At 49.8% G+C, this 26,032-nt stretch overlaps 1 protein-coding gene across 3 annotated transcripts; it reads left to right on the top strand.

Annotated features, from left to right (window-relative positions):
- Positions 1-80: 80 nt before the first annotated feature.
- MED12 (mediator complex subunit 12) lies at positions 81-24,128 on the top strand. 3 transcript variants are annotated; one of them, XM_023764392.1, is made up of 45 exons: positions 81-237; positions 795-899; positions 1,106-1,297; positions 1,436-1,595; positions 2,846-3,027; positions 3,205-3,315; positions 3,438-3,692; positions 4,012-4,158; positions 4,313-4,412; positions 4,537-4,673; positions 4,885-5,016; positions 5,377-5,503; positions 5,979-6,208; positions 7,548-7,628; positions 7,964-8,134; positions 8,336-8,480; positions 8,647-8,697; positions 9,013-9,131; positions 9,311-9,454; positions 9,907-10,070; positions 10,279-10,410; positions 10,822-11,049; positions 11,225-11,369; positions 11,780-11,900; positions 12,268-12,369; positions 12,470-12,583; positions 12,827-13,002; positions 13,183-13,362; positions 14,870-14,941; positions 15,385-15,518; positions 15,693-15,854; positions 16,112-16,223; positions 16,389-16,478; positions 16,973-17,082; positions 17,279-17,414; positions 18,060-18,221; positions 19,474-19,848; positions 20,025-20,175; positions 20,327-20,520; positions 20,694-20,771; positions 20,860-21,077; positions 22,599-22,833; positions 23,209-23,349; positions 23,564-23,645; positions 23,851-24,128. In XM_023764392.1, the coding sequence occupies exons 1-45, from the start codon at positions 139-141 to the stop codon at positions 23,892-23,894; spliced, it is 6,546 nt and encodes a 2,181-aa protein (XP_023620160.1). In that variant the 5' UTR covers positions 81-138; the 3' UTR covers positions 23,895-24,128. The 3 variants fall into 3 exon arrangements, 2 of the variants coding, with proteins under 2 accessions (XP_023620160.1, XP_023620152.1); XR_002832134.1 differs by lacking the exons at positions 20,327-20,520; positions 22,599-22,833; positions 23,209-23,349; positions 23,564-23,645; positions 23,851-24,128 and having other exon boundaries at positions 139-237; positions 12,458-12,583; positions 20,860-20,914; positions 20,990-21,071; XM_023764384.1 differs by lacking the exons at positions 20,327-20,520; positions 22,599-22,833; positions 23,209-23,349; positions 23,564-23,645; positions 23,851-24,128 and having other exon boundaries at positions 139-237; positions 12,458-12,583; positions 20,860-21,062.
- The last annotated feature ends 1,904 nt before the right edge of the window (positions 24,129-26,032 follow it).

The following is a 26,032-nucleotide window of genomic DNA, read 5'->3' as shown; positions in this document are numbered from 1 at the left end:
TCCGGCAATGATCGAGAGTTTCTAACCTGCCCCCCGTGTCTCTCGGGCGCCGTTCTCTGCCACCGCCGCCCCCCCCTGCGGCTCCCCCCGCCCCGGAGCCGGCCCGGCTGGGGCCTCCGGCGCTACGGGCTGGGCAAAATGGCGGCCTTCGGGATCTTGAGCTACGAACACCGGCCCCTGAAGCGGCCGCGGCTGGGGCCTCCTGATGTGTACCCTCAAGATCCCAAACAGAAGGAGGTGCGCGTTCACAAACCGGGGCTCTCGCGGGGCCAGGGGCCAGCGCTCAGCACTGGAGGAAGCACCTAGGGTTTGGGAAAGGGGGGGCGCGGCGGTCTGGTGGGAGCAAAAGTCCCGAAAGGGGGAAGAGTAAAGTGGGTGCAGGAGCGTGGGACCTGGAGGGCAGGGGGCGGTTCCTGAGTGTGACTAGGGAACGGTGGAGGGGCCACGCTGGAGGCGGCCTCCCCCTCTACACACCCTTCAGAAAGTTGTCTGAGGCAGCTTGGTGAGCCATGGCTGCTAGCCAGCTTGTGAGGAAAGAGTGATGTTGAGTGAGATCTGGGTGATGGGGAGCCTGAGTAACTTTGTGTGTGTGGGGGGGGGGGGAGGGGCGGGAGGGTGGTGGTGAGGGTGGGGTCCAAATGAACATCAGGGCCTAGCTCTAAACAGTAATCTGTGCTACTTAGAATCCTCCTCCTACCTTCTCGCCGCTCCCCTTTCCCCCTCTTTTCCTGCCCTCCTCTCCCACCACCATCACCCCCAAGGAAAAAACCTAAAATGCCATTTTCCTGCCTCAGGATGAACTGACGGCCTTGAATGTAAAACAAGGTTTCAATAACCAGCCTGCTGTCTCTGGGGATGAACATGGCAGTGCAAAGAATGTAAACTTCAATCCTTCCAAGGTGAGAAAATCCTGCCAGGCTGAAGGAAAGGGCTGGAAGAATCTGAGAAGGAGCAAAGGCTGTGGGTTGGGAAGACCTAAAGGGACGACCTAAGTGGCCAAGTTTCCCTTCATAACCTAATGCTACCACAGTGGCATTTGCCCGTCAAAGGCACCACTACCTCTCCACCCTTTCTTTCCACCTGAGGTATAGTTTTCTTTCCTCAGATCAGTTCCAACTTCAGCAACATTATTGCAGAGAAGTTACGTTGTAACACCCTCCCTGACACTGGTCGCAGGAAGCCCCAAGTGAACCAGAAGGACAACTTCTGGCTGGTGACTCCAAGATCCCAGAGTGCCATTAACACCTGGTTCACTGACCTGGCTGGCACCAAGCCACTCACACAACTAGCCAAGAAGGTAAGATACTGTTTCCTGTTCTTCAGGCCAAGGAGGGGAGCATGGGTACCAAGTATAGTCCTATGCCCAGATTAAGCTATATGGCTGCAAGCTAATGGTGGCAATAGAGGTCTCTCACTATTTGCGATGTCCATCCAGGTCCCTATTTTCGGTAAGAAGGACGAAGTGTTTGGGTACTTAGCAAAATACACAGTGCCTGTGATGAGGGCCGCCTGGCTCATTAAGATGACCTGTGCCTACTATGCAGCAATCAATGAGACCAAGGTTAAGAAGAGAAATACCATTGACCCCTTCATAGGTGAGTAACTCTTAATTACCAGGGTTCCCACCACTGATCGCTTCAAGGAGCGATAGACTCTTAGAATTATTCTCCTTATCTGTATTCCTTGCTTCTGCTTGTATGTTGCTTTCTCTCAATTAGTAAACATCCAGTATCTTGAGTGTTTACTATGTACATGTGCTAGGCTATAAGGATGACCAGTACCTAATCCCTGCCCTTAGGATGCTTATAGTCTAGTAAGTATGCCAAGGCAGGTGTACGAGTCACATTATTAAATATATAAGGTGTCAAAAGAGGAGGCAGAAGCTTCTTTGAGACTTCAGTAGGCAGAAAGATTACTTTCTTTTTTAAAAAATATATATTTTTTTTATTTCAGAGAGGAAGGGAGCAGGAGAGAGAGATAGAAACATCAATGATTAGAGAGAATCATTTATCGGCTGCCTCCTGCACACCCCCTACTGGGGATCGAGACCCCGACCTGGGCATGTGCCCTTGACTGGAATCAAACCTGGGATCCTTCAGTCCGCAGGCCTACACTCTATCCACTGAGCCGGGTGAAAGATTACCCTCTTTTGGGGACACCTGGGAAGGCTTTAGGAAGGTAGCATTTGACTAGAGCCAAAGAGGATGAATAGGGTTTAGAAGTACAGTAGTCCCCCCTTATCCGAGGGGGATATATTTCAAGACCCCCAGTGGATGCTTGAAACCACGGATAGTGACGAACCCAATATATACTGTTTTTTCCTCATACATACCTATGGTAAAGTTTAATTTATAAATTAGGCACAGTAAGAGATTAACAACAGTAAGTAAAAATAGAACAATTATGATAATATACTATAATAAAAGTTTTGTGAATGTGGTATCTCTCTCTAAACATCTTATTGTACTACATTCAAACTTCTTGTGATATGTGAGATGATAATGCCTACGTAATGAGATGAAATGAGGTGAATGACGTACGCATTTTGATGTAGCATTAGGCTACTATTGACCTGATGATATATCAGAAGGAGGATTATCTGCTTTGGATGATCCTGGATCATGGAGCCATGAATGACAGTGTCGATGGTTGGATGTCAGGATGTCAGGAACAGATGATATTGATGGTTAGGAAAATTTATTTATTTTCAGACCACAGTTGACTGTGGGTAACTGAAAAGGCAGAAAGCAAAACCATGGCTAAGGGGTGGGGTGGGGGGTGGGGAAAAGAAAATGTTCTAAGTAGAGGGACAGTATAAAATAGCCCCTTTCCATCTTTCCCTTAGAATGGACTCAGATCATCACCAAGTACTTATGGGAGCAGCTGCAAAAGATGGCTGAATATTACCGGCCTGGGCCTGCAGGCAGTGGGGGCTGTGGTTCCACTATAGGGCCCTTGCCCCATGATGTAGAGTTGGCAATACGGCAGTGGGATTACAACGAGAAGCTGGCCATGTTCATGTTTCAGGTAGGGCATGTCGTGTGGGACATTGGATTGAGCCTGATCTCGCACTCTGCCCATAGAGAACGGAATCTGCCTGCCACCTTACCCCAGTTGTGGTTCTCTTCATCCTGTCATTGATTTTATCTGCCTCATCTCTAATAATCCCTGGGCTAAACTAATCCTTTCCCCTGGTACCCATAGGATGGAATGCTGGACAGACACGAGTTCCTGACATGGGTACTTGAGTGTTTTGAGAAAATCCGCCCTGGAGAAGATGAATTGCTTAAACTGCTGCTGCCTCTGCTGCTTCGAGTAAGGTCTAGGATTTAGGGGTCCTGGGCGGGGGGGCTCTCGGGAGGATTAGAGGAGGAATAAGATGTGACAGCAGGGTCCCTTGGAGAGAATTTGGGGTTTTGCTCCTCATGTCTTCACAGTACTCTGGGGAGTTCGTTCAGTCTGCATACCTCTCCCGCCGCCTTGCCTACTTCTGTACCCGAAGACTGGCCCTGCAACTGGATGGCATGAGCAGTCACTCGGCTCATGTTATGTCTGCTCAGTCGACAAGCACACTGCCCACCACCCCTGCTCCTCAGCCCCCAACTAGTAGCACACCCTCTATACCCTTTAGTGACCTGCTTATGTGCCCTCAGCACCGGCCCCTTGTTTTTGGCCTCAGCTGTATCCTTCAGGTAAGTACTGGGTGGCCCCAAGGAAGTGTTAAGAGGCATCCTGAGAGGAGTTGGTTGGGTGCCTCTCCTGGAGAATGGGGGTGATTCTGAATTGGAGGTGGGACTCGGCACTGAGTACTTGCTTAGAGATTATCGCTTCTCATTCATGGACTGTTAGTTCCTTTTCAGTTAGGAGTGTGGATGAGGGGAGGGGCTCAGGGATGCCACTCTAGGGACTTAGAATACTTTGGACCGGAACTCTAAGGATTGGGTCTTATAATGGGATTCTAGAGAGGTAGCCATGGTAACTGAGTTTGACATAGTGGTTCCTATCTGGCAGACGATCCTCCTGTGTTGTCCTAGTGCTTTGGTTTGGCACTACTCGCTGACTGATAGCCGAATTAAGACCGGCTCACCACTTGACCACCTGCCTATTGCCCCCTCCAACCTGCCCATGCCAGAGGGCAACAGTGCCTTCACTCAACAGGTAAGTCGGACCAGTTGCCTAGTACCCCCAGATTAGGAGGTGAGGCTCAATTATTCTTTCAAAAATAGTGACTTGGAGTCCTCTTCTTTTAGCCTGGGGCCCTGGCCTTTTGTATGCCTTGGTACATCCTTAAAGTCGTTGATATATATTTCAGGTCCGTGCAAAATTGCGGGAGATCGAACAGCAGATCAAGGAGCGTGGACAGGCAGTTGAGGTTCGCTGGTCTTTTGATAAGTGCCAGGAAGCTACTGCAGGTGAGTGCCAGACGATGAATAGTAAGAAGGATGTTTGAGGAAAGGATGGAGATTGGTTAGGACAGAGGTCTGAGAGTTGGACTGCATAGGGAGGTAAATCCCCTTTGCCACTTTTCCTCCTTAGGCTTCACCATTGGACGGGTGCTCCATACTTTGGAAGTGCTGGACAGCCATAGTTTTGAGCGCTCTGACTTCAGCAACTCTCTTGACTCCCTTTGTAACCGAATCTTTGGATTGGGGCCTAGCAAGGATGGGCATGAGGTAAGCAAGAAGGGGCACCGAAGGAACAAAAAACTTTGCAAGAGCAACAGTATGAGGGGAAGTCCTGGTGAGGCATGAAAACGGGATGTCTGAAGAGATGCTATTACTGGGCCGGGATGTTTTAAGATGGGACCCAGTGTTTAAGAAATCGGAACTGGGTTCTTTGTCCCCAGCTCTACCTTACTCACTCCTGTCTTCCTGTGGTCTCCAGATCTCCTCAGATGATGATGCTGTGGTATCACTACTGTGTGAATGGGCTGTCAGCTGCAAACGTTCTGGTCGGCATCGTGCTATGGTGGTAGCCAAGCTCCTGGAGAAGAGACAGGCAGAGATTGAAGCTGAGGTTAGGGAGCAGAGAGAAAAGAAAGTGGTTGGCCAGTGGGGTAGTGGCAACTGGGGTTGGAGACAGATTGAGCTGGTAGTGGGACCATAGTTGAAGCTGTGAGAATAAAGAAGTAGTAGAGAACCTAGGGGGGAAAGTCGAGGACATAAGGCAAAAGTAGAAAGGCAAGAGGATTGATGTCAGAGAAGCAATCAAAACTTCAGTTGGGAGGCAGTAAAGAAAATGGAGGTCAAAGGGGGAATGGAATTGAAAAGTTTGGGGTGGAGACAAAATAGGTGGTAGTTCTAGGATTACACATGGAGGAAGGAGTGAAGAAAACAGGTAAAAACCAATCCTGCAGTTTATTCTTTCATCTTACAGCGTTGTGGAGAATCAGAAGCTGCAGATGAGAAAGGTTCCATTGCCTCTGGCTCCCTTTCTGCTCCTAGTGCTCCCATTTTCCAGGATGTCCTCCTGCAGTTCCTGGATACACAGGCTCCCATGCTGAGTATGGACCCCTGCCACCCTCTGGTTACCTCGGCCTAGACTCAGTTACCCGTTACTGTCATCAGAAAGCATAATTAAGCACCTTCTGGTATATTTTTCTGTCTTGGGCTCTATGCTGAATGAATTTTGGACATAATTCTAGTCTTTGATCATTTTATAGTTTAACAGAGTAGAGAAATAAAGAGAAAAATAAAAACCAGCACAAACAATCGAAGCATTGTCACATATACTTAGCAGCAAAGATGCTATATTCCTTTATGAGATGGTGTGTGGGGCAGGAGGTGGGGTAACCAAGGATACTTTGTCCCTCTGCAGTCTTATTTTGTTTTGGATTGTTCCTCTTTTTGCCTACCTCAGGCACTCTAGGAGGAGTGTGCCTGAGGTGTGTCCCTCTTTCTTTCTGCCCCCCTCTCTTTTTTCCCCCCATCTCTTTTGTGCTTCTCCTAACTAATTTTTTCTCATTCCCTCTCCTCTAGCGGACCCCCGAAGTGAGAGTGAGCGGGTGGAATTCTTTAACTTGGTACTGCTGTTTTGTGAACTGATTCGACACGATGTTTTCTCCCACAACATATATACTTGCACCCTCATCTCCCGAGGGGACCTTGCCTTTGGAGCACCTGGTCCTCGGCCTCCCTCTCCCTTTGATGACCCTGCTGATGACCCAGAGCGCAAGGAGGCTGAATGCAACAGCAGTAGCAAGCTGGAGGTGAGTTTTTCCCAGCCCTGGATAGTTTCTTCCTATGTTCCCATCTTCCTGGCTCCCAGAGTCCTCTGAGAGTCCCTTACCTAATAATGAGACCTAACTATGATCCTAACTATGATGGTAGTATCTGCTTAGTGCTTCTTGGTTTACAAGGCACTCTTGCATCATTCTTTTTTTTAAAGAAATATCTTTATTGATTTCAGAGAGGAAGAGAGAGGGAAAGAGAGATAGAAACATCAATGATGAGAGAGAATCATTGATCAGCTGCCTTCTGCCCAATTGGGGATCAAGCCTGCAACATGGGCATACACCCTGACCGGGAATTGAACTGTGATCTCCTGGTTCCTAGGTTGGCGCTCAGTCACTGAGCCACCGCAGCCGGGCTCGCATCATTCTTTTTCATGTGATCCTAACAACTGCCTTGTGAGGTCATCTTAACCCCATTTTACTTATTTATTTATTTGTTTATTTTCAAATATGTTTTTATTGATTTCAGAAAGAGGAAGGGAGAGGGGGGAGAGAGAGAAATATCAGTGATGAGAGAGAATCATCGATTGGCTGCCTCCTGCACGCCCCCACTGGGGATCGAGCCCGAAGCCCGGGCTTGTGCCATGACTGAGAATCAAACCCTGACGTCCTGTTTTATAGTTTGACGCTCAACTACTGTACCACACCAGCCAGGCTATTTTTTCTTTTTTTAAGAATATGTTCTTATTTGTTTTATTTTAATATGTTGTTATTGATTTTAGGGAGAGGATAGAATGAGAAACATAGATCAGCTGCTTCCTGCATGCCTCCTACTGGGGATCAGGCCACAACCCAGTCATGTGCCCTGACCAGGATCGAACTGGTGACCTGTTGGTTTGTGGGTTGATGCTCAACCACTGAGGCACTGTGGCACTGCGGCTGGGCTGTTTTTATTAATTTGGGAGAGGGAGGGAAGGAGAGAGAGAGAGAGAGAGAGAGAGAGAGAGAGAGAGAAAGAGAGAGAGAGAGAGAGAGAAACATCAATGTGAGAGAGAAACATCCATCATTTGCCTCCCCCATACACACCTGACCCAGGATTGAGCCTGTAACCTGGGTATGTGCCCTGACTGGGAATTGAACCTGATTCCTTTTCGTGCATGGGACGACGCTCACACAACTGAACCACCCGACCGGGGCTATTTATTTTGTTCTTAACTGAGGCCCATGGTGGTTAAATGAATAATCAAGGCCTGAATCTAGATCCTGTGCTTTTCCCAGTATGGTCTCCTGTCTCCAACTCCCTTGTCAACTTTTCTAGATGGTGGGGAGCAGCTCCCTGGGGCTAAAACACTCCGCTTATGTTCTGTGCCCTCAGGATCCAGGGCTCTCGGAGTCTATGGACATCGACCCTAGTTCCAGTGTACTCTTTGAGGATATGGAGAAGCCTGATTTCTCAGTAAGTTAGAGCCTGGTGTGGAAGAACCCACCTCTTCAGGGCCTCCCATGATACCTCTTTTGGGAATTTCTTTATGCCCTTTCATCCCCTTTTGTTCCTCTAAACCAGGGGTGGGGAACTTTTTTTTCTGCCAAGGGCCATTTGGATATTATAATACCATTCGCTTAATATAATTCACTTAATATAAATTTATGTTGCTATGATAAAAGCTCCTAGATTTATTGAATTTCAAATCCCACCTGCAGTTGCCTTAGCAGGGCCAGAACAAATGATTTTGCAGGCCAGACGTTCCCCACCCCTGCTCTAAGCATTATGCCCTTTTGCCTTTCTCTTAGTTGTTCTCCCCAACGATGCCCTGTGAGGGGAAGGGCAGTCCATCGCCCGAGAAAGCAGATGTTGAGAAGGAGGTGAAACCACCACCCAAGGAGAAGATGGAAGGGACTCTCGGGGTTCTTTATGACCAGCCGCGGCACGTGCAGTATGCCACACACTTTCCGATCCCCCAGGTACTCTTCCCCAATACCCTGTGACCATCTGTTTTGAGTCCAGGTTTCTGTCCCAGGACCAGCAGAGGGGTTGGAGCTGTTCTTGAGGGTGCAACGTGCTGGGAAGGGTTTGAGCACTGGGCTGCTGAGGGGCATAGCGCATGCTTTTAAGTGGAGGGAAAGAGATTCGTGCAGGAGTCTGATGGTGCTGCTGGGATGCAGGAGGAGTCATGCAGCCATGAGTGCAACCAGCGGTTGGTCGTACTGTTTGGGGTGGGAAAGCAGCGAGATGATGCCCGCCATGCCATCAAGAAAATTACCAAGGATATCCTGAAGGTTCTGAACCGCAAGGGGACAGCAGAAACTGGTGGGTTTGAGGCTCCTTAACCGATCTCCCCTCAAAGAATGCCCTAGTCAGTCTTCCCTTCCCCAGCATAAGGCATTCCCAGTCATGTCCCAATGTCCTGTCTCTTGGAGTCTTCTGAGAGCTCTAGTCCTTTTGAAACTTCCCCCCTCATTCCCCCCCTCTGCAGACCAGCTTGCTCCTATTGTGCCTCTGAATCCTGGAGACCTGACATTCTTAGGTACCACACAGTAAGCCCCGTACTGCCCTCCCTCCCTCTCCCTTCCCTCCCTCAACCTAGCACCTCCCTGTATTTATTCCTCTTATGGTCCACATAGTTTGTGGTCCTTGCAACCTTCCCTTCACTGTCCCCTTCATCCCTCCCCCACCCCTTCCTTGGCCCTCCCTTCCCATCTGCCCTCTTCCCTGCCTCCCCTTCCTTCTTCGTTCCCTCCCTCCCACCCCCGCATAGCCTTTCCCTCCATTCCCCACCCCACCCCTAGTCAACTAGTTTATCTTCCCTGTCCTGACTGATCTCTTTCAACTGTCCTCTTAGGTGGGGAGGATGGGCAGAAGCGGCGTCGCAATCGGCCTGAAGCCTTCCCCACTGCTGAAGATATTTTTGCTAAGTTCCAGCACCTTTCACATTATGACCAACACCAGGTCACAGCCCAGGTGTGGGCCTAAGTCCAGCCCCCTTCCCACACTCTGGCCTTCCATCCTCTTTTCCTTTCCTCATCTTCTTTCCCTCCTAAGCAGGGCAAACCTCCCAGTCTCATCCCCTTCCACTGCCATCCTTTCCTGCTTCCCTCCACCTCTCTCCACTCCCGTCTCACTCCCACTGCCCTTATCAGGTCTCCCGGAATGTTCTGGAGCAGATCACGAGCTTTGCCCTTGGCATGTCATACCACTTGCCTCTGGTGCAGCATGTGCAGTTCATCTTCGACCTCATGGAATATTCACTCAGCATCAGTGGCCTCATCGACTTTGCCATTCAGGTGGGGAAGTTGGGGAGATAAGGGTGGAGGAAGGAGTTTGTACTGTATAGGGTCATAAGGATAGGAGTTGAGACTCAAGTCAGAGTCCCAGCTATTTGCAGGGGCAGAAAGATTAGCTCAGGGGGAGTGGAACATGAGCTAAGACGGCAGGAATAGAGACTCAAGTGCTCCCTGGGGAGGTCCAAGACACAGATGAGAGCATTGGGTATAGACTGTCCTCCCACCATGGAGTTCATAGAATTCTATCCTGGAGAGTGATTAGATCATTGATGTGGCTGATGTCATTAATAGAATAAAGGGCTGTGGCATATAGCAGCAGGGCCCTTGTAGACTGAGGCGGCTCCAGCAATAAGGGCCTGGGGCCTGGCTTTGCCAGTTTCTTCTAAGAAAGTGTGGGATTTTATATAATATGTGGGGCCTGTTCTCGTTTCTCACCCTACTTACTCTGCTAGCTATTGAATGAGCTGAGTGTAGTCGAAGCCGAGTTGCTCCTCAAATCCTCTGACCTTGTGGGCAGCTACACTACTAGCCTATGTCTGTGCATCGTGGCTGTCCTGCGGCACTATCATGCCTGCCTCATCCTCAACCAGGACCAGATGGCACAGGTCTTTGAGGGGTAAGCAGGGCTTTGGAATTACCGGAGCACAGAGGGCTCTCATGAATGCCGATGGGGCTCTCACTGTGGACGTGCATGCCATTCATGTGGGGTGGGGTGGGGTGGAGTGAGTATTGCCAAAAGACTTTAATCTGTGTCCAGGGACCTTTGTGTCCTGGCCCCTGCACACTTATCTGCTGTCCCTCTTCACCTTCCTTTCTCGTGACAGGCTGTGTGGCGTAGTGAAACATGGGATGAACCGGTCGGATGGCTCCTCTGCAGAACGCTGTATCCTTGCTTATCTCTATGATCTGTACACCTCGTGTAGCCATTTAAAGATCAAATTTGGGGAGCTTTTCAGGTAAGAGAGGTGGGAGGTAAGGGGTAGAGAATGGAACCTCGTCCTTTATCCTTCCCATTGTCGCCCATCTTAGGAGCAGAGCACAGCCCAGGACCCTGCTGCCTTTGCAGGGTCGTTTGGGGACTGTGCCCTCCATGTGTTCTTAGTTCCTGAGAGTGGTTCTCCTTCCTTGTTGGCCTTAGTCCCAGCCCATCTCGGTGGGGCCCACACTCCTCCCCCTGCCTTCAGGGGCCCCTGTGCTTCTAACTGGGTTCTTTTCTTGCCTCGTCTGCTTTGTCCCATCTCCCTTTTTCCTGTCCCAAAGTCCCTGGTCTCTCACTTTCTCTTCTTTTTCTTTCCTCCCCCTTCCTGACCATCTTTCTGTCTCACCAGACCTTCAACACTACTATCTGCTTTCCCCTACCCCTGCAGCGACTTCTGCTCCAAGGTGAAGAACACCATCTACTGCAACGTGGAGCCATCAGAATCCAATATGCGCTGGGCACCTGAGTTCATGATTGACACTCTGGAGAACCCTGCTGCTCACACCTTCACCTACACAGGGCTAGGCAAGAGTCTTAGTGAGAACCCTGCTAACCGCTACAGCTTTGTCTGCAATGCCCTTATGCACGTCTGTGTGGGGCACCATGATCCCGATAGGTATGGGGCGTACTGAGTGAGGAATGGGCACTGCGCTCTGGCCCCATATTGGGAGGGATGAGATGCCTGGGAGGTACTGCAATCTTGGTTATTGCCGGAGTGGAAATGAAAAGTTAATGGGTCTGAGGTTTTATGGAACAAGGTTTTTCCTGAGGGCATTTGTACTTTTCCCCAGGGTGAATGACATCGCAATCCTGTGTGCAGAGCTGACCGGCTATTGCAAGTCACTGAGTGCAGAATGGCTGGGAGTACTTAAGGCCTTGTGCTGCTCCTCAAACAATGGCACTTGTGGTTTCAACGACCTCCTCTGCAATGTAGATGTGAGACTTGGGTGGGGTCCTGCTGGGGCCTGGGCCACTTACCAGGGCAGGAGTCTGCTCTCAGTAATCAAGGCGGTACAGGGACAGAGTTTGATTGTTTTTTAATATATTTTTATTGATTTCAGAGAGGAAGGGAGAGGGAGAAAGAGTGTGAAGCATCAGTGATGAGAGAGAATCATTTTTTTGGTGCCTCCTGCACGCCCCACACTAGGGATCAAGCCACAACTTGGGCATGTGCCCTGACCGGGAATCGAACTGTGACCTTCTAGTTCATAGGTCCACGCTCAACCGCTGAGCCACACCGGCTGGGCGGGTACAGAGTTTTGTACAGTCGAGGCATACCACTTTGAGTTTGATTTAGCACCCTGTCTCCCCTCTGAGTCTTAATGTCTGTCTGCTTTTTCCTCCAGGTCAGTGACCTGTCTTTTCATGACTCCCTGGCTACTTTTGTTGCCATCCTCATTGCTCGCCAGTGTTTGCTCCTAGAGGATCTGATTCGCTGTGCTGCCATCCCTTCACTCCTTAATGCAGGTAAACTACCAGTCCAGAACCCCTAGAATTTCTAGATCCCAAATTTCAACACACACTCTATGGGTGCACTCTCATTGTTCAGTGTCGGGCTCCCTGGCATCCCCAGAGGCCAGTCCTGTGGTGTGTCTCAGGCTGGGGAGCCTCTGTATAACCCTGCATTTGCAACCCTGATCTGTCATTTTGTGATCCTTCGAGGAACTCCTCTCATACAGCAAAACGGTTGGCTGCTCCACCTCTTCTTCAGCATTATCTTGGTTTTTTTCCTCCTTTTGCCTGACCTCATCTCCCCCTTTACCATCCCTCCTCCACAAACCTATATACAGTCTGCTTTCCTTCTGTCTGATCTGCTTTGTCTTCCTTTCTGTAGCTTGCAGTGAACAGGACTCTGAGCCAGGGGCCCGGCTTACCTGCCGCATCCTTCTCCACCTTTTCAAGACACCTCAACTCAATCCTTGCCAGTCAGATGGAAGTAAGTGATCCGGATCTGAGCCAGCCAGCAGTAGAAAGTGTGGCTACCCCACCCCCACAGTTTCTACTTTTGCTTCCCCTGACTTCAGCTCCCTCCCCAGACAAGCCTACTGTAGGAATCCGCTCCTCCTGTGACCGCCACCTGCTGGCTGCCTCCCAGAACCGCATCGTGGATGGAGCTGTGTTTGCTGTTCTCAAGGCTGTGTTTGTACTTGGTATGGGGGTAGGAAGGTAGTGGTGCCAGAAGTGTGTATAGGGTGGAGTGCCAGCTAAACTACAAAGGACAGTCTCTCTCCTGAAGGTGGTCTCCCTGACCTTTAGGGAAGAGAGGAGGGAGGGAAGTATATTTCTGTTCCATAGGGCAGGACTTGGGGAGTTGCTGCCTCTGTGGGTCCGGGGTGGGTCTCCACACAGTATTCGGATCTCACCCCTCCCTATCTCCCGCCTATGGACCACAGGGGATGCGGAACTGAAGGGTTCAGGCTTCACTGTGACAGGAGGAACAGAAGAACTTCCAGAGGAGGAGGGAGGAGGTGGTACTGGCGGTCGGAGGCAGGGTGGCCGCAACATCTCTGTGGAGACAGCCAGTCTGGATGTCTATGCCAAGTACGTGCTGCGCAGCATCTGCCAACAGGTCAGTCTCACCTTCCCCCCACACTTCCTAAATGCTTTTCTATAATATAGTCCTGTTTCCAGCCATGATCACGCCACCTCTCTACTATACATTGTGTCCCTCACCAACTCCCACCCTATCCCCCTTATTCGTGACCCCCCTTTCTGGTTGCCTCAGTCCCCTGATAATCAGCCTCCTTAGGAATGGGTAGGAGAACGTTGCCTTAAATCGCTGTGTGAGGACAGCAATGACCTACAAGATCCAGTGTTGAGTAGTGCCCAGGCTCAGCGCCTCATGCAGCTCATCTGCTACCCACATCGACTGCTGGACAATGAGGACGGGGAGAACCCCCAGCGGCAGCGCATTAAGCGTATTCTCCAGGTAGGTCAAGGAATTGGGGGTCTTGTAGAAAGCAATGTAGTCCAAGCCTGGGGTCAAACCATGGAAACCTTGAGAGAAAAAGAGATGAGGAGTTAAGAAGGAAGACAGATAAGGATGTGGGTGAGAGAAACAGCTCCAGCATGGGTTTAGAAGTAAAGCCAAAATGGTCTAGACCAGGGTTGGGCAAACTTTTTGACTCGAGGGCCACAGTGGGTTCTTAAACTGGACCGGAGGGCCGGAACAAAAGCATGGATGGAGTGTTTGTGTGAACTAATATAAATTCAAAGTAAACATCATTACATAAAAGGGTACGCTCTTTTTTTTTTTTTTTTAGTTTTATTCATTTCAAACGGGCCGGATCCGGCCCGCGGGCCGTAGTTTGCCCACGGCTGGTCTAGACTCTAGAATAAACTGTTGGGTAAGGGCACAGCTCTCTGGATGCAGTGGGACTGTAGCTTATCTTGGGGGCGGCGGGGGGGCATGGCATCTGGGAGACCTACTTTTTGGCCTTGTGTTTTTGGCACTTTGGCCATGGCTCAGTAATGAATGGTAATACTACTCAGTAGCTACTACACTAGAATGTCTGTTTCATGCCAGCTACTGTGCTCAGCACACTATGTGTATTTTCTCATTTAATATTTACGACCCTATGAAGTAGGTATGAGTATCTCTGTTCGACTGGTAAGGAAACTGAGGTTTGAAGAGGTTAAGTAACTTGCTAAAGGTCACACAGCTAGTAAGCTAAGAGTCAGTATGTGAACTCAGGTATACCTTGCCCTTTTTGCTTAACCATGCAGCTTCAGACATTCAGGTGACTAGAGAGTGGACAAATAAAGCCATTAAGGAAAAGCTAAAGGAATGAGGTCTCTAAAGTCCAGAGGAGATAATGCCAAAGAGATTAGCTAGCAGTATAGCCTTGGGGTCTGTAAAGGACTTTGAGCAGCTGGTTTGAAACAGGAGAAGCAGGCTTCAACTTTAACATCAAGGATTTAGGTAAAGTGTTAAGCAGAACTTCCTTGTGCTAAAGAATGTGAGGCCCGCCCAGCTGGCGTGGCTCAGTGGTTGGGCATCGACTTAGGAACCAGGCGGTCAACAGAGTTCGATTCCCTTTCAGGGAACATGCCCAGGTTGCAGGCTCGATCACTAATCTCTCTCATCATTGATGTTTCTGTCTCTCCCTCTCCCTTCCTCTCTGAAACCAATAGAGGAGTTTATTTTAAAAACAAATAAATAAGTAAAATAAAAATATATTTTAAAAAAGAATGTGAGGCCCTGAAACAGGAACCTGGGGAAAGATATGAAATCTTTCCTGAACCACTTTTTTAAAAGGTTAGATTTTTCAACCATTTTGAATTATTTAGGTGTAATCTTTCCTAAAGCTGGGATTATAGAGGTCCCTTTCAGAGTGTGGTTCAAGGTTGTGAGAGATCAGGAACTGGCCTTGGAGTGATGAGTGGTTGTGGGTGACATGAAGATGACTAGCTTGGGTGTGGGGTCTCTATCACAGAACTTGGACCAGTGGACCATGCGCCAGTCTTCCTTGGAGCTGCAGCTCATGATCAAGCAGACCCCAAACAATGTGAGTGGTGCCCCGCCCTCTCTTTCCCATGCTCACTTCTAGCTCCGAGTGTCAGGGAGGTGGCCCACCATAGAAGAACGTAGGTCCTACCCTGGGGTTCTTGAGATAAGAGAGGATGGGAAGATGGCAGATATGTAGAGCCGATGATAAAGGAGCTGGGTTGGAAGTGTTGGGACTCTTGAGTTGTGGGAAGGGTTGGCGGTGGTAGTTGTGGAGGCTGTTTCTGTGGTCACTACTGTAAGGAGGTCTGCAAAGGAGAATACTGGGGAATTGAAAAAATCTTCAGGGACCGGAGGGTATGACTCCCAACAGGCTGGTGTCCCTCCCCTCCCATTAACCTCCACAGATGCCTTCATCTGCCCTCATCTCCCATCTCTCCTACCATCTCTTTTCCTTCACCCCAACTTCCCATTTAGCGTCCCTGTGCCTTTCCTCTTCCCCAGGAGATGAACTCCCTCTTAGAGAACATTGCCAAGGCCACAATTGAGGTTTTTCAACAGTCAGCAGAGACAGGGTCATCTTTTGGAAACACTGCAAGCAACATGCCCAGCAGCAACAAGGCCAAGCCCGTGCTCAGGTTGGGTAGACACCTGTTAGTACCCATCCCCTTATAAGTTTCTCTGATGTCAATGTAAATTATTTCAACCGTGTGGAGATAGATATCAGGCATGTCCATCAGGAGAGGAGAGGATGGATTCTACCAACCTTGCCTGGCTCCTCTGTAACCCTGTGGACTCCATCTGTCTTCCAGCTCTCTAGAGCGCTCTGGTGTCTGGCTGGTGGCCCCCCTCATTGCTAAACTGCCCACCTCAGTCCAGGGGCATGTGTTAAAGGCTGCTGGGGAAGAATTGGAGAAGGGCCAGCACCTGGGTTCGTCTTCCCGCAAAGAACGTGATCGACAAAAGCAGAAGAGGTAAAGCAGCTGGAAGGGGGGCAGGAGCAAGGGGTAGAAAGGAGAGGAAGCAGCCCAGTGAAGAAAAGTTAGGGCAGAGGGGTGAGGAAAAAAACCCATGGAAAAGTGGAAAATCAGAGGGTAAGCATGGGTCACATTGAGCAAGCGGCTAGATCTTAAGATAGTAGGCTATGGGGCTTGGGAGAATGAAGTTGGAAGCGGCCAGATCTCCAGCCCATGGTCCTATTCTTTTTCTTTTCCTTTCCTCTCATCTCTAGCATGTCTCTGTTGAGCCAGCAGCCCTTCTTATCCCTGGTACTGACATGTCTGAAAGGGCAGGATGAGCAGCGTGAGGGACTCCTTACCTCCCTCTACAGCCAGGTGAACCAGGTACGGGTCTCTGGGTCATGGAGCCTGGCAGGAGGGCAGAGAAGGATGTGCCCAAGAGGCCACTGTGTAGTCGGAACCTTCATTACTTTCCGTGAACACTGTGGGTACTTTGGAATGGAAATGAGGGGATCCCTGAGCTGTGTGTTATACTTGTTTCTGTCTTAGATTGTTAATAATTGGCGAGATGACCAGTACTTAGATGATTGCAAACCAAAGCAGCTAATGCATGAGGCCCTCAAACTGCGGCTCAACCTGGTGAGAAAGGGAGCTGGGAAGAAGAAGGGAAGGGGTGGGGCTAGAATTGCAGAGCAAAGAAGTCCTAGCCCAGGGAGGGCAAGGGGAATGATGGCGGGCCCAGGCTATTCTGGGTCTTCAAGCATTCACCCAGCTCTCCTAAAGGACGCAGGCCCTGAAAGTGGTTAAGGACACTGAATCCTAGCAGGGACACTGCCTCAATTATCCTAGATTCTGGCCAGACCCTAGAAGACTTAGAAGCTCATTTTAGAATGTTGGATAGAATCTTGGACATCCCTTAGTCCAACTCCTATGATTTAATAAGTAAGGAAACCAAGGCCCAGAGATGTCAATTATTAAGTCATTGCCCTGAGTTCATGTAGCAAGTAATAGGTACAACTGGAATACTGACCTCAGGTGTCCCTAGTCCACGCAACCCAGGTTCTGATCCAAACTTTCCTTAAATGCTGAACTTCACCCTGAGCCATCTGACTGACCTATTATGGCCTTGGCAGGTGGGTGGCATGTTTGACACTGTGCAGCGTAGCACCCAGCAAACCACTGAGTGGGCAGTGCTCCTCCTGGAGATCATCATCAGCGGCACTGTCGACATGCAGTCCAACAAGTAAAGCACCCTACCCCTCCCTGCATTTTGTGCCCAAGAGGGACCCCCTTCCCCCACACCAGGTGCACAGCCCCCTGTGATCCCTGGTTTTGATGCCCCTGGAGTGACATCTTAAGCACCATTTTCTGCTTGCATCCAACCCCCAGTCCTTTATTTTCACCTCTTCTCCGATTTTCTTCCTGGCTTCCTGTCATAGTGAGCTCTTCACTACTGTATTGGACATGCTGAGTGTGCTCATCAATGGGACCCTGGCTGCAGACATGTCCAGCATCTCTCAAGGCAGCATGGAGGAAAACAAACGTGCCTACATGAACCTGGTGAAGAAGCTGCAGGTGAGCAGAAGAGGCAAGGGTGAGGCTTAGGCCAGTCAATGAAGGAAAAATACCACATGATCTCACTCATTCATGGATAATAAAGACCATTACAAACTTTTGAACAATAATAGATACAGAGGCAGAGCTGCCTCAAACTGATTGTCAAACTGCAGTGGGAAGGCCAGGGAGGGTTGGGGGACAGGAGGGAGGGGAATAAGAGATCAACTGAAGGACTTGTTTGCATCCATATAACCATAACTAATGGACATAAGACACTGGGGGGTAAGGGAGGGCAGGGGTTTGTCAAGGGCCGGGGGGGGGGGGGGGGAAGGACACTTATGTAATACCCTTTGTAATACTTTTAGCGAAAAAAATAAATAAATAAATAAATAAATAAATAAATTTAAAAAAAAAAAAGGTGAGGCTTAGGGAACAGTAATATTCTTACCCTACTGTCCCCTGACCTTGCAGTGGCTGTCCAGCCTCTGGGACTTTGCTCTGGCCAGAGACCCCACCCTGTCCTTTCACAGTCGCTTTTTCTTTGTTATTTGTATAGCAAGGATTGACTGAGTGTTTTCATGCTAGGTTCTGTGTTGTCCCAAGACTTTTCACCCCTATGTTTTTGTATTCTTGAACTCTTGTCTCTTCTTACTGTGCCCACAGAAAGAGTTGGGGGAGCGCCAGTCAGACAGTCTGGAAAAGGTTCGCCAGCTGCTGCCACTGCCCAAGCAAACCCGAGATGTCATCACCTGTGAGCCACAGGGCTCCCTTATTGACACCAAGGGCAACAAGATTACTGGCTTTGATTCCATCTTCAAGAAGGAGGCATGTTTCATTGTCTTTCTGCCCCAAATTCTCTACCCCCCGCCTTTCCCCGCTTCGGACAAGAGCCTTTCCTGCATTAACCTTGTACCTACAAAGGCTCATCAGGCTACTGCGTCCATCAGGCTCTGCAGTGAAAGCCGCCTCTGCAATGTTGAGCTCTTCACTAACTTTACTTACATTTCTTCTCCCCATCTTGGGAGTCTCAACCTCTTTCCTTGGTCTCTTCATTCACCCGTACCCACCGCTCACCACTCCTACCCACCTTTTAACATACCACCCATTTCTCAGCACTTTACCCTCCTCTTTCCTCTGTCCCACCTACCTCCTGCCCTCCTCCAACCCTGCCTGCACCCCACCCATCTATCTGGCTGACAGCTCATATCTGATACCTTCATGCCTGCATTTTTCTCCCTCCACTCACTCATCTCTGCACAATTTTCTTTCTCCTCTCTCTGTTAGTTGTAGTATTTGTTAAGTAACTATAATCAATGTGTATAGTAGAGAGGGAGTGGAAGAAGAGGATCTAGAGCAGTGGTTCTCAACCTGTGGGTTGCGACCCCTTTGGCGGTCGAACGACCCTTTCACAGGGGTCGCCTAAGACCATCCTGCATATCAGATATTTACATTACGATTTATAACAGTAGCAACATTACAGTTATGAAGTAGCAACGAAAATAATTTTATGGTTGGGTCACAACATGAGGGCCAGAAGGTTGAGAACCACTGATCTAGAGTTTAAAATCCAAAGTCCAACCCATTCATGTATAATTCTCATGTCTTTTCCTGTCCCATCTGTCTCTGTCCCCCTTCCTCAGTGTCTCTGTCTCTCTCCACCTGTCTCTTTGTCTCCCTCTGCCTACCTCTCTCTTCCTGTTTTTCTCCTTTTCTCTCTTTCCCTCTCTGCCTGTCTTTAGTCTCTCACTGCCTTTTCTCTTCATTTCTATCTCTGTCTCCCTCTGAATGCCTCTCTCTCTCTCTCTCTCTCTCTCTCTCTCTCTCTCTCTCTCTCTCTCCCTCCCTCCCTCCCTCCTCCATACACCCATCACCTTCTTTCCACTTAACTCTGTCTCCCGTGTGCATGTTTGTGTGTCCATACCCATCTGTCTTCATCTGACCATCTCTCCTGAATCTGCCCATTACTTTTTTTTTCTTTCATTGCCTGAAGATACTTCCCCCTTTCCTATAAGTCCTTAAGGTCTGGCTTCTGTTTTACAAGCCTTAGCCGCTCATTGTTTCTCATTTTCTGGAGCAGGGTCTACAGGTTTCCACCAAACAAAGGCTCTCCCCCTGGGATCTTTTTGAGGGCTTGAAGCCGTCAGCGCCACTGTCTTGGGGCTGGTTCGGAACAGTCCGGGTGGACCGGAGAGTGGCTCGAGGTGAGGAGCAGCAGCGCTTACTGCTCTACCACACGCACCTGCGGCCTCGGCCCCGGGCGTATTACCTGGAGCCACTGCCGCTGCCACCAGAAGATGAGGAGCCCCCTGCTCCTACTCTGCTAGAGCCTGAGAAAAAGGCTCCAGAGCCCCCCAAAACTGACAAACCTGGGGCTGCTCCAGCCAGTACTGAGGAACGCAAGAAGAAGTCCACCAAAGGCAAGAAACGAAGCCAGCCAGCTGCTAAGACAGAGGTTAGTGCTGTCCCCGTGATGCTTCCACAGCCAGTTTCTGGTTTGTAGGAAGGGCAGGGGCATGTGGGGCAGGGGTGCCTTTGGAATTATAATAACCATGTAGATCCAGTTCCCCATCACCCCTCCTAGCCCACTTCACCCCCACCTCTCACCTTCCTCTTCTACTGTTCACATAGGACTTTGGAATGGGCTCAGGACGGAGTGGCCCCTATGGCGTGACAGTGCCTCCAGACCTCCTGCACCATACTAACCCTGGTTCCATAACCCACGTTAGCTACAGGCAGGGCCCCATAGGCCTCTACACCCAGAACCAGCCACTACCTGCAGGTTAGTGCCACCCCAGGAATGAGAGACTTACCTGGATTCCTCCTGCCTCAGGGATGATGCCCCTCGTCCAAGGAGCTATGGGTAACCAGGACACCTAGCTGGGGATGGAGGGACAAGGAGCCTTGAGAGGTCAGCCTGCTCCCATTTCCAGGTGGCCCTCGTGTGGACCCATACCGCCCTGTGCGGTTACCAATGCAGAAGCTGCCTGCCCGACCACCTTACCCTGGAGTGCTTCCCACAACCATGAGTGGTGTCATGGGACTGGAACCCTCTTACAAGACCTCCGTGTACCGACAGCAGCAGCCTGCAGTGCCCCAAGGACAGCGCCTTCGCCAACAGCTCCAGGCAAAGATAGTGAGAGGGGCCGTAGGGAGGGCCCCCAGGGAGAGGCATTTGAGGGTCACAGGACTGAGGAGACACTTGGGCTCTTCACGGGGACATGCAGAGTGGGAGATAGAGTTAACAAGATGGCGGAAAGTGTTCTCTGAGTTTACATTTGTCCCCGTTTTCCCTTTTAGCAGAGTCAGGGGATGTTGGGCCAGTCATCTGTCCACCAAATGACTACTAGTTCTTCCTACGGTTTGCAGACCTCCCAGGTAAGGGCACAAGATGGTGAGAATTAGGGAGCTTGAGGCAAGTTGCTCTGCACGCTCTTGGTCCTGACTCTCTCCTCCTTTCGTCCAGGGATATACTCCTTATGTTTCTCATGTGGGATTGCAGCAACACACAGGCCCCGCAGGTACCATGGTGCCCCCCAGCTACTCCAGCCAGCCTTATCAGAGCACCCACCCTTCTACCAATCCTACTCTTGTAGATCCCACTCGCCACCTGCAACAGCGGCCCAGTGGCTATGTGCACCAGCAGGCCCCTACCTACGGACATGGGCTAACTTCCACTCAAAGGTACCCAAGGGAGTCGGGGTTGTAAAGGCACTGAGGTACAGAGGCACATTTGACTTGGAAAAACATGCCTGGGGTGATGGGACTAATCAGACCTTCTGGAGGTGGCAAGAACATTTATCTGGCCACATAGCCTGTTGCTACAAAATGCCAGAGCTGGAAGGGACCCTGGCAACCAGTAGTCCCACACCTGCTTCCTCTATATTTCTTTGAGGCCGAGAGAAGGGAAATGATTTATATGACTACAGTAAGGGCAAGTCTAGGATTCATCGATGCACTGCATGATAAGTTGGCATAAAGCCAGTGTTAGAACAGTCTTAACTCTGGAATGGACTAATGAACATATCCTCTCACTATTCTGAACATTAGTCAGGCCTAAGTTAAGACATCGTAATTGTGTCTTGAGGGTCTGTAGCTTAGGGTTTAGAACACTGAAGGGTAGACCAGCAGAAGTCCTTTTACTGAGAAGTAGTAACTGCTCACTGTGTGGCCAGCACTGTGCTAAGACCGGTTGGGGCGAGGAAAGATATTTTTAAAAAACTATGAAGTCCCTCACCACAAAGAATTGTTACTCTAGTTGAGGAGATGAGACTTACCCAGAGGAACATTTAGAGAACACTGAGGAAAATCAGCCAGATGTGCCATTATGTACTGTGAAGTAAAATGGGAATCCAGAAAAGATGCATGGTGCTGTCATCGTGGGCCTGAGTCGTCAGAGGAAGTGTCACGAAGGAGGTTGGACTTGCGTTGAAGGATGGCTATGATTTGTATTTGTGGAGAGGAGGAGAAGGAAGGGGATTCCAGATAGAGGGCATATCATGAACAAAGACATGGGAGCCAAATGAGGGGAGTGGCTGGGAGGAGAGGTAGGAGAAGAACTTGGATGGAGGTAAAATTGGTGTCAGGGAAGTAAGGGATAGGCCAGGAGTGGGCAGGTTGAAGAGGGCCTTTACTGCTTAGTGCAGAACTGAGACACAATTCCAGAAAGAGCTCTTTGGATCTGGAAAGTGACATGACGAGTTGGACATGTCTAGAGATTATTATGGGATGCATGGATAGGATGCATAGAGAAGGTGCGAGAAGACTTGAGACAGGGGACCTGGTCAGTAGCCTGGTACAGTGATGTACAGATTGGGGTAAGGAAAGTGGAAGGAGCAGTGGGACTCAATTGTCTTTAAGCCCCTGAAATGTTATTGGGGATTGCCACCGACAACAAAAACCTCACAAAGTGTTAACAAAATGCCTGTCCTATGCTAAGACTTTTTTTTCCATTTTTATAAGAGAAAAATAGCTAAGACAGAATTGAAAAATTTCTAGCCATGAAGGTTATGAGACACTGAGATGGGGCATTGTCTTTACTCCTTACTCCCCTACTTAGAAAGGTGCCAGGACCCAAAGGGCTCTTCTGATTAGTGACAGGAGGAATGAATGAAACGACTGAAGTGTCTTTAGAGTCAGGACCTGGGGCTTCTCTTTCACCTCTCTCCCCGCCCCATGCCTTGATCTCTGGACCTCTCTTTGTAGGTTTTCACACCAGACACTGCAGCAAACACCCATGATAGGTACCCTGACACCACTGAGCACTCAGGGTGTCCAGGCTGCCGTCCGATCAGCTGCCATCCTGCCTGAACAACAGCAGCAGCAGCCACCGCAGCAGCAGCAGCAGCAACAGCAGCAACAACAGCAGCAGCAGCAACAGCAACAGCAGCAGCAACAGTACCACATCCGGCAGCAGCAGCAGCAGCAGCAAATCCTACGGGTAAGGCCCAGGGAGTTCACAGGGGACCTGGGAACCCGAGGAGGAGGAAAGGCCCAGGCTCCTCCTCATTGTTATCTATAGTGACTGAGGCAGTACATAGAAAGCGCCTGGCAGAGTATCTGGCATGCAGTAGGATCTTAGAGAGTTAGTTTCCCCTTATACCCACTTTGGTTTTGTGGTCGTCCTATTGGGAGAGAGTTGGGGGTTGTCTGCTGGGGACTCTAGATTGGGTATCTTTCTCTGCAGCTCTCTGAGGAAGGAGGGCACTGAACCCAGTTTCCTCCCTGCTGCTTCTTCCCCTGTTCCCATCCCTCCATGCCTGGGCTCAGCTGCTTGCTCTCCTTAGCAATATCTCTTATGTTCTCATAGCAACAGCAGCAACAGCAACAGCAACAGCAGCAGCAGCAACAACAACAACAACAAGCACACCAGCAGCAGCAACAGCAGCAGCAGCAGCAGCAGCAGCAACAACAGGCAGCGGCTCCTCCCCAGCCCCAGCCCCAGTCCCAGCCCCAGGTAGCTGCTGGACTCCAGCCCCAGGCTCAGGGACAGCTGCCCAGGTTGGGCATGCAGCCAGTGAACTAGGTTGGGGACAGTGTGCCATGTGGTAGAAGTAGGAGGCAAGGCATGGCACACTAAAAAGAGATGGGGAGATGGGGATAGAGAAGGATGTGGAAGATTCCGAGTAGAGGGTTTGAGTTCAGTGTTCCACTTCCAATTTCTACCTCAGTTCCAACGCCAGGGGCTTCAGCAGACCCAGCAACAGCAACAGACAGCAGCTTTGGTCCGGCAGCTCCAACAACAGCTCTCCAGTAAGCCTTCCTTCCTTCCCAGGAGAGTCCCATGAAATAAATTGGGGGCGGGGAGGGGCAAGTAGCTGAGGCTGTTGCTTCTAGCCCATATTGTGGGGGCAAGCATTATATTCCATCCCTTCCCTTAGCACCTGAGTAGCTCTTCCCATGCATATCTACAGCCCCGCTTGGCATCCCACCCCTGATCCTCTCTGGTTTTTCACAGATACCCAGCCACAGCCCAGTACCAACATATTTGGACGCTACTGAGCCATCTGGAGGAGCTGCTTGTGACTGGATGTGGCCCCACCCTTTTCTCTGAATTCTCAATCCCCTTCCTGGGCTAGCACCAGTAATGGTTGGGGCTCTTCCCTCAGGCTCCATTTTTAATGAGTTTTTAGTATTTTTGTTAATGTGAGGCATTGAGCTGTTGGGTTTTGTATATTATTTATATTGAGACCCCAGAGCTGTTGCACCCAATACACAGAGCTTCTTTGCAAAGGGCACGTGTGAGTTCTGCATATCTGGGAAGGGTGGGCCCTTGGGAGAGTACTGGAGGCTGGACGGACAAGTTAGAGCCTTCATTCTGTTCAGATCATCTCCCCTGTTTACCTTCCATCCCCTAAATTTCTCAGTTGAATTTGATTGCTACCCTCTCTTCACTTCTCCAACCTGGCAACATATTAAGGTTTGGGCCCTTAGTCTCTTAAGAAGGGCAGCTTATGTTCTCAGCTAGATGATACAGCTTCTGGATAACTTTTCGTCATGGTGGATATACCACTGGGATTGGGGAGGGGCCGTCAGGCCAGAGGGGAAAAAATCAGTGGAACCTGATTCTGCTTTCACTCATCCACATGCTGGGTTTTGAACAAGCTTCAGAGTGGAGGGGGTGACAGACACTGCCTACCCTTTTTGCCACCTTTTGTGGTCTCCATCATGTGCCAAGCGGTATCCTAGACAGAAACCTTCCCTGAGATTCACATTTCGGGGATGAAAAATTGCCCTGCATTAGCAAGTGTCACCATTGAATAGGTGGTGGAAGTCTGGCGTGGTTCCAGGAGGAAGAGACACCAGTAAAAGGAAGCACCCTTTTCTTTCTCTGCTCTGTTGCTGGAACTGCTTGCTTTTACACTACTCACCTTGGCAGTTACCCAGGGTAACTGTTGGTCACTCCCATTTTAAAGTAGAGATAACAAAATCTGCTGCAGAGTCACAATTGATACTGTGCAGGGCTATTCTCAGATCCCTTGCCTTCAGGTTTGTTTTTGTTTTTTAAAATATGTTTTTATTGATTTCAGAGAGGTAGGGAGAAGGAGAGAGGGATAGAAACATCAATGATGAGAGAGAATCATTCATTGATCAGCTGCTTCCTACACGCCTCCCACTGGGGATCAAGCCCACAACCCAGGCATGTGCCCTGGCCAGGAATTGAACCAGGACCTCCTGGTTCATAGATCGATGCTCAACCACTGAGCCATAGGGGCCAGGCCCCTTGCCTTCAGTTTTAGGGCCCTAGATCAAATGCTATCTTGGAGAGTCAACTGGTTTACTACAATGGAGTCCCCTGGTGTGCCCAGCTGGGGCTAGAAGAGGACCAGCCCCTTCTCTGTGGGTGGGCAGTACAGGATGATTTGACAACTTCAGGATAACATTCAGGACATATTTGCACTGTATCACTGGGAAGTGTCAAGTGTGCTGGTAAAACTAGGAGCACCAATCCATACCCAAGTTATAAAATAAAAAAAATAAACTCCCTCTTTGAGGTCCACAAAGTATGGCACTTAAGTTTAAGAGTTATGTGCTCAAGGAATGGAACTCCCTGATAGGGCAAAAACAAACATGACTGAAGCTTCTGCTGAACATTGTAAAGCAGCAGTCGCCAACCGATGGTCCCCGACCTCTGGTGGTCCGTGAGGTCCGAAATGTTGGCAACTGCTGTTCTAAAGAGATACAGGAGTAGAGATTTGGCTGGGATAAGAGACACTCAGAGGGGCTTCTGGTACGGGGATTAAATAAACGACAGGTGCACTACATACAGGAACACAAAGACAGCCGGATCTAGAGAGGAGAGACCCTGACAGTCTGAGGCTGACATGGCCCCGCACAAGCAGCAAAAAGGAACATCATTGACCTTTGAGAGAGTGACAGGATGAGGGCAAAGTGCCCCCCACTGGTGCTACTTGAATAGTGCTGGTGCTGAGAGGTGAGGGCTGCTGAGGCGGAGGCCTGTCTGTGGAGTATGACGGGTCTCCTGCAAGCAGTGCCTCAGTTTCTCCCTTTGTTTCAAGTTCTCAAGCTTTGCAGGTAAAGTTTGGACTAGCTGCCCTGGAAGATTACCTGTTTGTGACTTGAAGGGGGTGTGTGTGTGAGGAAGAGGGATTTCATGAGCAGTGTGTGCCAGATCATGG

The sequence above is a fragment of the Myotis lucifugus genome, unplaced genomic scaffold, assembly GCF_000147115.1.
Source record: "Myotis lucifugus unplaced genomic scaffold, Myoluc2.0 scaffold_4, whole genome shotgun sequence".
In the NCBI taxonomy this organism is placed as follows: Eukaryota; Metazoa; Chordata; class Mammalia; order Chiroptera; family Vespertilionidae; genus Myotis; species Myotis lucifugus.
Note: the sequence above shows the minus strand (reverse complement) of the source record. Positions and strands in the feature narration are given on the sequence as shown.

Excerpts from the sequence above, each read along its gene's own strand:
- MED12 (XM_023764392.1), top strand. The coding sequence starts at position 139 with ATGGCGGCCTTCGGGATCTTGAGCTACGAACACCGGCCCCTGAAGCGG. Across the intron at positions 3,316-3,437 it reads TGCTGCCTCTGCTGCTTCGA|TACTCTGGGGAGTTCGTTCA; the intron begins GTAAGGTCTAGG and ends ATGTCTTCACAG. Across the intron at positions 15,519-15,692 it reads AAGGCCAAGCCCGTGCTCAG|CTCTCTAGAGCGCTCTGGTG; the intron begins GTTGGGTAGACA and ends TCTGTCTTCCAG.